This window comes from Centruroides sculpturatus, unplaced genomic scaffold (genome assembly GCF_000671375.1).
Source record: "Centruroides sculpturatus isolate CEXI.00-Female unplaced genomic scaffold, Cexi_2.0 scaffold37, whole genome shotgun sequence".
Taxonomy (NCBI): domain Eukaryota; kingdom Metazoa; phylum Arthropoda; class Arachnida; order Scorpiones; family Buthidae; genus Centruroides; species Centruroides sculpturatus.
Window position 1 is genome coordinate 896,963 of NW_019384346.1, and position 16,095 is coordinate 913,057.

Genomic DNA, 16,095 nt, shown 5'->3' on the forward strand with positions numbered 1-16,095 from the left:
TTCACAGATCTTTCTTCTTTATTTAATTTCCATTCTGTATGTGGGATGGGGTTGGCCCAGAGTCCCCGCTTTTCACAGATTTGTATGACCTCCTCTGCTTCATGGCATTATTAATTATAATTGATGCAGTAAATCTTGTTTAAAATTTCATTTTGCATAAATTTTATTATGAACATAATTACAGTTATATTCAATAGAAATTAATGAAAAAGTTTTTAATTTTTAAAATTTAATTTACATTATATAACATTATATCCATTGTTACTGTATGTAAAATTATTTTATATATATTATTTTAATTATAACAGTTACAGCTTGTGCTAGACTTTTGTGAATACTTAATTTAAAACTATTACAATGAGAAATAATTTATCACATTAATGAAATTGTTCTACAGGTTGCCTTCATTTTTTGCCACTTAACAAAATAATGCTTGTTTCAAATTTTCTCCAAAAAACTCAACAAATTTTTTTTTCATAATGTGCAGAATATTTTTTGCAAATGTAGAAGAATTAGCAAATTTGATAGAGCATTTAGATGCACAAAGAAAGGAGGAAATGAATGATGATAATCAGTGTGTTATAAAGGTATTAACTACTGATGCCCTTAAGTAATTTCTAATTCCAACTCATTGATAAAAAAATGTTGCAAAGTGGACTCTCATTAGGAATTAAGTGACTTTGTAAGAATTAGTTTAAATGAAGTCTTAGTACCTTATGAAATTCTGAAGAAGAGGAAAAGAAAGACACAACAAACAATTTTAGATTTTTTTATAATGTTTTATGAAAGTACATGATTCTCAGTCTAACTTATCATTGATGGATGACCCTTAACTAGGGTCATCCATCAATGATAAGTTAGATCTGTTCTGTGATGACAAGTTATATCAGTTCTGTGATGATGACCCTTAACTAGGGTTATCATCACAGAACTGAAGTTGTATGCATTGACACTGCTGTATGAGATAAACACAGTGATGGTATAAAAATTGCATCATTGATTTCAGTTATAAAGAAATAATAATAATACAGAAATTATAACTTATTATTCTTACTGTGTATCATTCTTGAATCGTGTCCAGTATCCAATCTCACAGATGGGCTTAACGGCCAAGCCTCTGAGACAGTATGAAACCTTAAACAGTTTGAAGAAATTTTCTGACAGTATGGCAAGTTACCAGCTTTTTGTAAAGATCTATATAAATTTGAGTGAATGTGTATTGTATTCAAGCTTTTAGGTAACAAATGAGGGATAATTCCTGTGGACTTTATTCATTTTCTATAGGTGTTTTATTTCTTGAGAGTTCAGTATATTTACTTAGTTTTTCTGTACAGCTATTTTGTACATTGTGTGTTTGGCATAGTGATGTCAATGATATAAGTTAAAATTAGTTTAGTTTTGTGCACTTTCTCAATGATGTTGATGATATTATTTTGTGTTTGTAAAAGATTCAGTATTAAATCTGTTATTGAAAAATATATACACAGTACAAAACAGTAGAGCATCGATTATCCGACCCCCCTATCAACCGTCACATTGGTTAACCGACCACATTCTAGTTGACAAATTCAAATGTTTGCTAGTGATGTGGCGCTACAATATTTGACTATGTCTTGGCTACTTTAATATTATTTTTGTTAAATTTTTGCATGTTTTAGCTGGCAACACTGGCTCAACCATGAAAGGGAGGCCAGTATTTAAACGAGGCTTAATTTTCTAATTCTGAGTGGTTGTTTGTTTTGTGAGCAATAAAATAATTTAAAAATAATTTTTAATGATACAATAGCGACGATTATTATTTTTAAAAAAGTTTTGTTAGGCTTAACATCAATGAAAATTCAACGTGAAGTAGGTTAATAGCGATATACTATACTAATAATGTATTTTTTCATACTTTTCGGTTATCCGACCAACCCCAGTTACCAATTGAGTCAGATAGTTGATGCTCTACTGTATATTCATTCATGGATGCCTGGAACACATCTCTATTTATTCCATAATAAAATGGATTTATTTTGCACCAATTTTGTTTTTGCTGCCTCCTCCTGAAATATCACTGGCATAAAATGAGGCCATCCTTTACTATATGCAGTAGAACGTCGATTATTTGAATGCCGATCAACCAAAACATTGGTTAACTGAAAGCATTTCAGTCAGACTGTGTTGTGCTGAATCAAATGTTTTTGATACTAGATTAACTTCTAAAGTATAATTTCTTTTGTTTTTATATTTTTCAATATTTATTTTGTTTGTACAGAATAAAGAAATTTTTAACGATACAATAGTTACGATTATTATTATAAAAATTTTTGTTAGGCTTAACATTGATAAAAATTCAACGCGAAGTGACATGCAACGGAGAAAAATTTAAATATGGTGTATATTAATATACTATTATTGAAAAAATACATTATTAATATATTATATTAATAATGTATTTTTTCATATGTAATCAGTTATCCGAAAAATCGATTTTCTGAACAACCTCAGTCCCCAATTGATTCAAATAATCAACACTCTACTGTATTTTTTCAATTTAGGCAAAAAGTTCACTTGGATTGAACAAAAATGATCAAGTAATCTATTTATTGCAGACAAGAAAGGTCCATCTAAGATCTATCATATGTAGTTTAGATTCTTTTCAGTTTCTTGTGTGAATACATGCCAAACAAAGGATGTATGCAACTGAGTACCAGAGAGAGAGAGAGAGAGAGAGAGGATATGTTTGAAGAAAATGATATTATACTTATAGATTACTGAGACATTTTAGGAAAAATATATAAGCTTATATATAAATTTAGTACTAAATTAATTAATTCTAACAACTTCAATATTTCATTTTATTTCATTAGAACTAACTTAAAATATGTAGTGTGAATTATATGATGCATGCATAATTACTTATAAACATAGAGAACATTGATAAAGCTGAATGAGTTAAACAAATTACTAACAAGTCTGTTATAAAGTACTAATTCTATTCACTGTGCATGCTTTATTGTAGTTGATATTTCAAAAAGAACTGTAACAAAATTCATGAAGGAAAGAATTGGTTTACATTGTAAAGAAAATGGTGCATGGTGATATTGATGTTTCTAAATCTGCTCAAAGGTGTCAATTGTGGATTAAAAGGTGAAATGATAGAAATAAGTGAGCAATTTAAGAAAAATATTTTGAATAAGAATACACTAACAACATTTACAAATTTTAGAAATAGGCATTTTGTTGTAAATGAATCAGTTGCAATGTCTGGCAAAAGAAATAATAATGATGTCATTCTCATTTAATTCATTCAACTTTACAAATGTACTCTTAATTGTTATGGGATCTATAAAATAAGTACTATAATTATAAATTATATGTATTTTTGGTATTACTGTTTATAGAATCAGTACTTGAGATGCTTTTCTTAATTTTTTTAAAACAAACATATTTGATAGACATTTCAAAAACAAACAAATTTTTATATTAAAATTTAATTTATAATTAGTAGTTNGAAAAAATTATTACATAAATATAATTTTTTAGGAGATGTTTGCTATCAAAAACTTGATCCTGGACATTGTAAAGCATCTCTTCCTCGTTGGTATTTTGATCAAAAGGACAAAATATGTAAAAAGTTTTATTATGGTGGATGTGGTGGTAGCTTGAATAATTTTGCTTCTAGAGAACATTGTGAAAATACTTGTGCAGGTATTTCTGTTTGTTTATTTTTAAAAAATTTGAATATTTTTTTTTTTAACTTATAACAAAAATCCTAAAATTATGATGGGAAACATTTAAAGGAATAAAAAGAGACTAAAATTCTATTGGTACTGAATTTTTGATAACAGAAAAGAAACCAAATTACTACTTCAATAAAAAATTGTATTAAAAATTTATAATATGTATTTTTTCTGTCAAAAATTAGAAAGAGAAATCAATAAAGCTTATATAAAAAATTAACAAAACAAATTAGTTTAGTGTTACAATTTGTATTTTTTTTTTTATGGATAAAATTTTTATGAGAAAAGCAAGTATTTTATATAAGAATATGTTATTTTATAAATCATTTATAAAATTACATTATTTATATTGTAAAACTTTGTTAATAATAAATATAAAAAAATAAAAATTTATAAACTTTTTCAACTTTTACATTTTGAAATTGTAAAAGTTGAAAAAAATATTTTTTTTGAAAAAAAAGGCATAAATTTTCTTTAAACTGATTTTATTTTATTCATTATAATATTTAAATCTGTAAAAATAGGACTTTAATAAATTGTTTGATATTATGATTAGGGTAATAGTTTCTTCAAATTTCACATTGAAGAAATATATTTTCTGACAATTATATTAAATTAATAATTAGTGAGGTTATAAATAATATTAAAATCATTTAAAATATATTTTATATTATTTTTCAGTTATATCATCATGTGAACATACTTGGGAACATAATTACAAATTACTAAAGAACAGTGAAAATGTGATCTTTATTCCTAAGTAATATATTTTAATATTATATGAATTATTTTAAATTAGAAGTAATTTTTACAATAATTTAACTATATTTAACTGTCATCAGCCTGTTCTGACCCCATGTTATATACATAGAAAAATAAATACTACAGTAGAGCGTCGTTTATCCGAATCAATTGGGGACTGAGGTTGTTCGGATAACTTATTTTTCGGATAACCGATTATGTACGAAAAAATATATTAACCTATCCCATGTTGAAATTTTTCTCCATTGCATGCCACTTCGCGTTGAATTTTCGTCGATGTTAAGCCTAACGTAAACTTTTTTAAATAATAATCGTGGCTATTGTATCATTAAAAATTATTTCTTTATTTTGTAGAAACAAAATAAATATATTGAAAAATATAAAAACAAAAAAAAAATATACTTTAGAAGTTGATCTAGTATCAAAAACGTTCGATTCAGCATGACACACAGTCCTCAGAAAAACACCACACAAAAGTTCCAGTGCTGCCAGCTAAAACACACTTCAACAAAAAAAAATATTGGAGTAGCCCAAGATATAGTCAAAGATTGCAGCGCCACAGCACTAGCGAAAATTTAAATTTGCCAATTGGAATTATTTTGGATAACCGACTTTCGGATAAACGACGCTCTACTGTATTCTAATAGATCTATTATAGGATAAAATATTTTGAGCCTTTCTGCCTCAACTTCAGATTTAAGTTTGGTTAAGTATGTTTCATGTTGCATCTGAAGATGAGTCAAGGACATTTTATACCTATAATAAACAGACTTCTTTGCTGAAATAGCATTATTTCTCTATGTATACTTAACTAAAAAATTAAAAGATTACTTTAAGAAATATTGTTAAATACTTTAAAATAAACTACTTAACTTCTCATTTGGTTCAACTGAAATTAACATTATAGATTCAACAAAATATAAATGGTACATTATTGGGCTGCAATTTGAAAAAATTATTGATCTATGAATTCCCATTGTTGTTTGCTTGTCTGTCCTTAATCTTGAGAACAGATTTAAAGAGATGAAAGCCTAGAGCAGACATGAAAAAAATAGGGGCAAGAGACCCTGATTTACTATATACAAACTTCCAATGCAAACTGGAAGTCATGTTATTTCAATTCAAAAATTTTTCCCTGAAAGGAGTTAAATAGATGACTGGTATGACTCTTGCTAACAGGAAAAGTATAATTTATAATGTATAGAAAAATAAATACTACAGTAGAGCGTCGTTTATCCGAATCAATTGGGGACTGAGGTTGTTCGGATAACTTATTACCCTGTAGATCATACTTTTCCTCTAATCAAGATTAGAGGAAAAGTATGATCTACAGGGGCATGACACTACTAATTTGAGAATTTAAAAAAGTATGATTAAAAATTGAAGCCCTGCATTGTGATGATGCCAAATAAATAATTGCTCATTGGATTTTTAATTTAAGTTAAAACTCTGTTCATTCAAATTTATATTATATTGTAGTATTATGTTATGCTTAAATGCATGCTATATATTTTAAACTAAATCAAAATTAATTGTTTTAATCTATGTAACTAATTTTTTACAATATTAACTGCAAGTATTACAACATTATTAAATGAATATGTAATGTTAGAAAAGCAGTTCAGAATTAAGAGAAGTAAAGCAAATTGTTTAAAAATATAATTTTCATCTTTATTAATAGAGTTTTTTCAAATTTAAAATATAAATGAAAAAGAATAAATCAAAAACAGCATTAAGGAGTTTGGAAAGAAAAATATTAATAGATTTTTATACATAACAACACACCACACCAGGAAATATGTAATGATGAACACAGAACCAATAACCAGTGTGTAGAAAACAAAAAGCTATCTCAAGACAAATGTTTTCTAGGAACTCAGAAGGAGGTAGAAAACGTTTGTCTTGAGATAGTTTTTTGTTTTCTTCACACCAGTTACAGTAGACCCCCCCTATAACGCTTAGATACGTTCCACATTAATCGAATTTTACATTGTAGGAATCATTAAATACATGAGACAATCGCAGCCCAACACGTGTGAAGTTTACGGACTAAGGCTGTTTGAAAGGTTTTCTTCTATAAAATTAACCAATTCTAGACTAATTCCACTCAACGTTTCCAAAACACGTATAATTTTTTGGGAATAATCCGTATAAACTATGCTATAAACAAAAAATTGTAGAATTACTTACCAAGTGTGCACCGTTCGACTACGCCGTTGCTCAAGCTTGTTTTCGTCGTGGAACAGAGCACGAAACGGCAGCCGCGATTTCTGATAACGAATTTTTCGCAGAAAAATAACTTGACCTTTGGAGTCATCATTAATATAAATAATTTTAATCGCTGTTGAATAAGAAATGTTTCTTTCACAAGAAATGTATAAAATTACAGTACTGTATTAGACTTACGATACCTAATTTACATACTGTACAGACAATAATAAACTCAACTTACTAGCCTAAACTCTCCGTAGCGTGGCACTAGACGGCGGAAATTATATATATAATTATAATAAAGTTACAATAAATTAAGTTAATATATAATTATGTATACAGTACCTAATTTATATATAATTAATATATAATTATATGTACAGTACCTAATTTATATATAATTTATACATAATGCTGTACAGACGATAGCAAACTCAATTTAGCTGCCTAAACTCTCGATAGCATGGCGCAGGGCGGAGGAAAGTAGTTTGGCTGCTCATCCACTATTGGTCCAGATTCTATCAATCTTGTCGCAACACGAGTCGGTGACGACGTTTTAGGAGTTCCTTTATACAAATATTGCTACAATTTTTTCGCTACGTTATAGGAATTTCTGTTATAGAAACCCACGTTATAGGAGGGTCGACTGTACTGCTTCTGTGTTTGTCATTAGATTTTTATACAAAATGATACAAAAATAAAGTAATATAGTTTTTGATATACTAAAAAATGTAGCTTTGATTTTTATTGATTTTGAAAAATCTAAAATTTCTTAACACTTTAGGAATGTATGAATAATAGGTCAAGAGTATCTAAAACATTTGAATTGAACAGATCAGTGGAATTACAGTAACTGTTTGGTCATGTTTCAAGAAAAACTAACAAAAATTATTGAACAGACATTTTAAAATTTCTAACAGAATTACATGAGAGCNATATATGAATCAATGAAATGCCGCGATAATTTAAATTGCTGTAAATTTTGAGCTTTTTTCAGGCTTCAAGCAGATCACATTATATCAAATCAGCGTTAAGCGAGGTGGCGTTAAGCAAGGTCTTACTGTACATTAAATTTTATTTCAATATGTGTCATTAAATCTTTAAGGAAGAAATAATTTAGAAGCATTTAAACTTCAGATTAAATATATATAAACATGAAAACTAAACATTTACTTTCTACACTGTCCACATTGCTTAGAAAAATATTAAAATAGTTTAAAATTATTTTTGAGCTAAATCCCTCATCTTCAGAATGAATTTTTCTGAACTGAACAGAAGTCATATATTAGAGGAGTCAAATAAATCACTTTTTACAATTACTGATATTATCAATTTTATATAGAAATTTATATATTGCTTTAGTTAAATTTTGCAACATTAGATTATTTAAACTGTTTAAGAATGCACATGTTATGGATATGTAAGCATAATTTATTGAATATTTGTTTAAATTTGAAATGTTTTGCTTGAATTTAATCTGTAATCTGCTAATGATGATTACTGAAGGTAATTAAAAACATTCATCTGTATATTAAACATTTTGTTGGTAAGATACTACAGTTTGCTGGTAGATACTAATTGATTATTTTTACATGTAATTTTTAATAATCTAAACTATAGGGAGACATTTATGATGTCTATTAATGGAATTCTTAACTTAATTAAAAATAACTGTTTATATGATAAAGATTATGTTCATGTAAAAACTAAGTAGCTGATTTTTTGTGTGAGTTTTAATTTTTTTAGTTTACATGTTATTTGTATACACTTAAATATTTGAAATTTAGTTATTTATCTTTATAAATTTATAGATGTAACAAAAAAACTGGAGAATGGGAACCATTACAATGCATGGAAGATGTGGGAATCTGTTGGTGTGTAAATGAATATGGTCAACAACTTCCTGGAACAAGTGTAAGAGGTGTTCCTTACTGCACACAACGTTAGTATATTTTTTAATATTATAAACTTATTGATCACTTTTATGGAACAATTAACATGTTAAAAAAACGTTTTTAATAGTATAATAATATAATTAAAAAAGTATTTTTAATAATGACACTATTATAGTATACAAACATTTGATGATGTTATAAAAGCTAAAACAATCAATGAGAAAAATTTTTTGAAATGGTGTTGATTAGTATGCAATAAGATAATCAGTTTCAGAAACTGAAAATTATATTCTTTTGGTAGCATTTATTAATTATTCTTAATATATTTTAAAATAAGTATTTGAGGTTCTACATAAGTTTTAAATTGTCGTTATAAGTAGAAATATAAATGAAGATTGGGTTTAAATAATAACTTTGAAAAAGTATGATTAAAATGGATATCAAGCAAATTATTAAATAAATTATAACTGTGTGAAGTATTATATAGTAATTGTAATCATCATTTCTTTATTATTCTAATATATTGGGTGATTGTAATTAAAGTGCCTTTATTCAATGCTGTCTAGAGATATTTAGCAGTCCAAATGCAATTAAATCTGGTATGGTAATATTTCATGACATGCAAAGATATTCCTATAAAAACAAAATTAGTACCATACTATAATTTACCAGTGTGACACTTTTGGCACTGTAAGCAATGAAAAAGAAGATTTATTTGAACAAGCATACATCTTTCAGCTGAATTCTAGATATAAAAGTGACAACAACTGTTGATTATTATTATTTTTTTAAGCTACAATGGCTATCACTTTGCCAGAATATGCATTTCTTGTGAAGTTGTTTTATGAAAATAATGGTAATGCTAAGACTGCACTTCAGGAATTTCACCATTTAAGAATTTGCACTGAGGACCATTGACTCCCTGTCCTCAGGAGAATTCAGTCTGTGGAAACTGGAATGGAGTTCAACTCAGTTGAACCAGATTCCAGTTTCCACAGACATATCTATCTGTGGAAACTGTACTATCTATATAGTACTATCTATTATCTATCTATCTATATAGAATATGTACTATCTATTTTGAAGCAATAGATAGTACATATCTATTGCTTCAAAAGTTGTTGATGGTCCCATGGCTGTCATTGAAAAGCCAATGAATAATATCGCAGGTACCAGTAAGCATATGCAGTGTCACAGCAGTTGAGTATATCCTATGACAGTGTGGAAGGTATTGAGAAATTTGATGCATTATCTATCTAAGATTAGCCAAACCAGCAATTGCTTGTTGATGATGGGGAAATCTGCCTGATCTTTGCATTGACCTTCCTTACCAGAATATGGTGTATGTAATGAAGTGGATATGTAGCGGTCATGGAAGATCCTGTGGAGTGACAATGCACAATTTCACTTAAGTGGAACTCTGAAAACTTTAAGTATTGCATTTGAGCCATGGAAAACGCTCATGTTTTCTAGCAGATTCCACTGCACTCACCTAAAGTTAGTCTTACGTGGATTTACAGCTACATTTATCTTTTGACCATTCTTCTTTGAAGAAGCTAGTTCCAGTGGACCTGTAACATGTTCTGTGATGGTCCAAAGATGCTGAGAGATGCACAACAGTTTTATCATACTTCAATTGCAATAGTAACAATGCCTTGAGTCAACCATTTTCATACAAAATGGAGCTCCCTGCATATTGCATATAACAGCTTCTGAAACAACATTTCATTGATAACAGGGTGATTAGCTGTGCATTTCCTACCAACTGGCCACCTTGTTCTCTGGATCTTAATTTCTGTGATTTTTAGTCATGAGAAACTTAAAAAGTATGGTTTTTTGAGAACATGTTGTATATTTGTAGTGTTAAAGACAATACTACACTGCATGAGAGAAGCATCACAGAGGGTCATGTATGGTCATTGAACATACTGTTCATTGTCTTCAAGTTTTACAGCTCTTAGAATAGGCCACATTGAGCAGTATTTCCTGCATTGCCAAAGTCATAGCATGAGTTTCTTATACAAATAAAAGTGCCATAGTAATGGATATGTAAGCATAATTTATTGAATATTTGTTTAAATTTGAAATGTTTTGCTTGAATTTAATCTGTAATCTGCTAATGATGATTACTGAAGGTAATTAAAAACATTCATCTGTATATTAAACATTTTGTTGGTAAGATACTACAGTTTGCTGGTAGATACTAATTGATTATTTTTACATGTAATTTTTAATAATCTAAACTATAGGGAGACATTTATGATGTCTATTAATGGAATTCTTAACTTAATTAAAAATAACTGTTTATATGATAAAGATTATGTTCATGTAAAAACTAAGTAGCTGATTTTTTGTGTGAGTTTTAATTTTTTTAGTTTACATGTTATTTGTATACACTTAAATATTTGAAATTTAGTTATTTATCTTTATAAATTTATAGATGTAACAAAAAAACTGGAGAATGGGAACCATTACAATGCATGGAAGATGTGGGAATCTGTTGGTGTGTAAATGAATATGGTCAACAACTTCCTGGAACAAGTGTAAGAGGTGTTCCTTACTGCACACAACGTTAGTATATTTTTTAATATTATAAACTTATTGATCACTTTTATGGAACAATTAACATGTTAAAAAAACGTTTTTAATAGTATAATAATATAATTAAAAAAGTATTTTTAATAATGACACTATTATAGTATACAAACATTTGATGATGTTATAAAAGCTAAAACAATCAATGAGAAAAATTTTTTGAAATGGTGTTGATTAGTATGCAATAAGATAATCAGTTTCAGAAACTGAAAATTATATTCTTTTGGTAGCATTTATTAATTATTCTTAATATATTTTAAAATAAGTATTTGAGGTTCTACATAAGTTTTAAATTGTCGTTATAAGTAGAAATATAAATGAAGATTGGGTTTAAATAATAACTTTGAAAAAGTATGATTAAAATGGATATCAAGCAAATTATTAAATAAATTATAACTGTGTGAAGTATTATATAGTAATTGTAATCATCATTTCTTTATTATTCTAATATATTGGGTGATTGTAATTAAAGTGCCTTTATTCAATGCTGTCTAGAGATATTTAGCAGTCCAAATGCAATTAAATCTGGTATGGTAATATTTCATGACATGCAAAGATATTCCTATAAAAACAAAATTAGTACCATACTATAATTTACCAGTGTGACACTTTTGGCACTGTAAGCAATGAAAAAGAAGATTTATTTGAACAAGCATACATCTTTCAGCTGAATTCTAGATATAAAAGTGACAACAACTGTTGATTATTATTTTTTTAAGCTACAATGGCTATCACTTTGCCAGAATATGCATTTCTTGTGAAGTTGTTTTATGAAAATAATGGTAATGCTAAGACTGCACTTCAGGAATTTCACCATTTAAGAATTTGCACTGAGGACCATTGACTCCCTGTCCTCAGGAGAATTCAGTCTGTGGAAACTGGAATGGAGTTCAACTCAGTTGAACCAGATTCCAGTTTCCACAGACATATCTATCTGTGGAAACTGTACTATCTATATAGTACTATCTATTATCTATCTATCTATATAGAATATGTACTATCTATTTTGAAGCAATAGATAGTACATATCTATTGCTTCAAAAGTTGTTGATGGTCCCATGGCTGTCATTGAAAAGCCAATGAATAATATCGCAGGTACCAGTAAGCATATGCAGTGTCACAGCAGTTGAGTATATCCTATAACAGTGTGGAAGGTATTGAGAAATTTGATGCATTATCTATCTAAGATTAGCCAAACCAGCAATTGCTTGTTGATGATGGAGAAATCTGCCTGATCATTGCATTGACCTTCCTTACCAGAATATGGTGTATGTAATGAAGTGGATATGTAGTGGTCATGGAAGATCCTGTGGAGTGACAATGCACAATTTCACTTAAGTGGAACTCTGAAAACTTTAAGTATTGCATTTGAGCCATGGAAAACGCTCATGTTTTCTAGCAGATTCCACTGCACTCACCTAAAGTTAGTCTTACGTGGATTTACAGCTACATTTATCTTTTGACCATTCTTCTTTGAAGAAGCTAGTTCCAGTGGACCTGTAACATGTTCTGTGATGGTCCAAAGATGCTGAGAGATGCACAACAGTTTTATCATACTTCAATTGCAATAGTAACAATGCCTTGAGTCAACCATTTTCATACAAAATGGAGCTCCCTGCATATTGCATATAACAGCTTCTGAAACAACATTTCATTGATAACAGGGTGATTAGCTGTGCATTTCCTACCAACTGGCCACCTTGTTCTCTGGATCTTAATTTCTGTGATTTTTAGTCATGAGAAACTTAAAAAGTATGGTTTTTTGAGAACATGTTGTATATTTGTAGTGTTAAAGACAATACTACACTGCATGAGAGAAGCATCACAGAGGGTCATGTATGGTCATTGAACATACTGTTCATTGTCTTCAAGTTTTACAGCTCTTAGAATAGGCCACATTGAGCAGTATTTCCTGCATTGCCAAAGTCATAGCATGAGTTTCTTATACAAATAAAAGTGCCATAGTACTAACATAGCGAGGAGGGCAAGGGGGTCTATCATGCCCCGGGTGCCATTCGCAGAGGGGTGCCAAATGGTCTCCAAGACAAACAAGATTTATGGATATTTTAAGGTAGGTACTACATTCTATTATTATTTGTATTATATTCTTATTACGAGTAAATTCTATATATTATATGTGTTTTTGGAAAGGGGAGGGGACACCAATAAAGTTTTGTGCCCCGGGCACCAGTTATGTTTGCTACGCCACTGTACCATAGTAGTGAGTTTTGGTACTAATTATTTTTTAAAGAAATTCTATCATGTCTTGAAATGTCACCATAACAGATTTGGTTACATTTGGACTGTAGACAGCATTTAATAGGGATACTTTAATTACAGTTATCCAGTATATAAATTTTAAACATATTTCCTATTTATAACATAATAAAACAGACTAATTTAGAGATATAATTTGATTTATTTATTTAACAAAATTGCATTTTTACTTATTGCATTTAAGCATTATTGAAAAACCAATTCTTACATAATTGACCTAGTTTTAAAACAAATTTAATTTTAATTTTAACCAATGTATTAAAAATCATAAAATTCTGTCAATGATTTATTTATAAACTCCATATTATTTTTTATATATAGGATCTGGAAGAGAATTTAATGATGATATACCATGTAAGTAATAAATTACTAATTATAATTTTATTAAATTCGTTTTTTCTTTTACTGAAACAAGTTATTTTTTTTCTGTTGTCAATTCAATAAAGTCAGCCATTTTTCTGAATTTAAAAATAAAAAGAAAATAAATAAATAACATGTAGAAATAAAAATGAAAACATTTTTTATTTTTGCATGATTTNCACTTCAACAAAAAAAAATATTGGAGTAGCCCAAGATATAGTCAAAGATTGCAGCGCCACAGCACTAGCGAAAATTTAAATTTGCCAATTGGAATTATTTTGGATAACCGACTTTCGGATAAACGACGCTCTACTGTATTCTAATAGATCTATTATAGGATAAAATATTTTGAGCCTTTCTGCCTCAACTTCAGATTTAAGTTTGGTTAAGTATGTTTCATGTTGCATCTGAAGATGAGTCAAGGACATTTTATACCTATAATAAACAGACTTCTTTGCTGAAATAGCATTATTTCTCTATGTATACTTAACTAAAAAATTAAAAGATTACTTTAAGAAATATTGTTAAATACTTTAAAATAAACTACTTAACTTCTCATTTGGTTCAACTGAAATTAACGTTATAGATTCAACAAAATATAAATGGTACATTATTGGGCTGCAATTTGAAAAAATTATTGATCTATGAATTCCCATTGTTGTTTGCTTGTCTGTCCTTAATCTTGAGAACAGATTTAAAGAGATGAAAGCCTAGAGCAGACATGAAAAAAATAGGGGCAAGAGACCCTGATTTACTATATACAAACTTCCAATGCAAACTGGAAGTCATGTTATTTCAATTCAAAAATTTTTCCCTGAAAGGAGTTAAATAGATGACTGGTATGACTCTTGCTAACAGGAAAAGTATAATTTATAATGTATAGAAAAATAAATACTACAGTAGAGCGTCGTTTATCCGAATCAATTGGGGACTGAGGTTGTTCGGATAACTTATTACCCTGTAGATCATACTTTTCCTCTAATCAAGATTAGAGGAAAAGTATGATCTACAGGGGCATGACACTACTAATTTGAGAATTTAAAAAAGTATGATTAAAAATTGAAGCCCTGCATTGTGATGATGCCAAATAAATAATTGCTCATTGGATTTTTAATTTAAGTTAAAACTCTGTTCATTCAAATTTATATTATATTGTAGTATTATGTTATGCTTAAATGCATGCTATATATTTTAAACTAAATCAAAATTAATTGTTTTAATCTATGTAACTAATTTTTTACAATATTAACTGCAAGTATTACAACATTATTAAATGAATATGTAATGTTAGAAAAGCAGTTCAGAATTAAGAGAAGTAAAGCAAATTGTTTAAAAATATAATTTTCATCTTTATTAATAGAGTTTTTTCAAATTTAAAATATAAATGAAAAAGAATAAATCAAAAACAGCATTAAGGAGTTTGGAAAGAAAAATATTAATAGATTTTTATACATAACAACACACCACACCAGGAAATATGTAATGATGAACACAGAACCAATAACCAGTGTGAAGAAAACAAAAAGCTATCTCAAGACAAATGTTTTCTAGGAACTCAGAAGGAGGTAGAAAACGTTTGTCTTGAGATAGTTTTTTGTTTTCTTCACACCAGTTACAGTAGACCCCCCCTATAACGCTTAGATACGTTCCACATTAATCGAATTTTACATTGTAGGAATCATTAAATACATGAGACAATCGCAGCCCAACACGTGTGAAGTTTACGGACTAAGGCTGTTTGAAAGGTTTTCTTCTATAAAATTAACCAATTCTAGACTAATTCCACTCAACGTTTCCAAAACACGTATAATTTTTTGGGAATAATCCGTATAAACTATGCTATAAACAAAAAATTGTAGAATTACTTACCAAGTGTGCACCGTTCGACTACGCCGTTGCTCAAGCTTGTTTTCGTCGTGGAACAGAGCACGAAACGGCAGCCGCGATTTCTGATAACGAATTTTTCGCAGAAAAATAACTTGACCTTTGGAGTCATCATTAATATAAATAATTTTAATCGCTGTTGAATAAGAAATGTTTCTTTCACAAGAAATGTATAAAATTACAGTACTGTATTAGACTTACGATACCTAATTTACATACTGTACAGACAATAATAAACTCAACTTACTAGCCTAAACTCTCCGTAGCGTGGCACTAGACGGCGGAAATTATATATATAATTATAATAAAGTTACAATAAATTAAGTTAATATATAATTATATATACAGTACCTAATTTATATATAATTAATATATAATTATATGTA

At 28.5% G+C, this 16,095-nt stretch overlaps 1 protein-coding gene across 1 annotated transcript in view; it reads left to right on the forward strand.

Annotated features, from left to right (window-relative positions):
- The window catches only part of LOC111635636, a 176,402-nt gene that overhangs the window by 130,582 nt on the left and 29,725 nt on the right, over positions 1-16,095 (forward strand). Inside the window, exons 30-37 of the mRNA XM_023380657.1 lie at positions 488-587; positions 668-788; positions 3,529-3,693; positions 4,407-4,485; positions 8,510-8,640; positions 10,911-10,932; positions 11,034-11,164; positions 13,787-13,819. Of these exons, the coding sequence (XP_023236425.1) occupies positions 488-587; positions 668-788; positions 3,529-3,693; positions 4,407-4,485; positions 8,510-8,640; positions 10,911-10,932; positions 11,034-11,164; positions 13,787-13,819 (782 nt within the window). The remainder of the gene's footprint in view (positions 1-487; positions 588-667; positions 789-3,528; positions 3,694-4,406; positions 4,486-8,509; positions 8,641-10,910; positions 10,933-11,033; positions 11,165-13,786; positions 13,820-16,095) is intronic.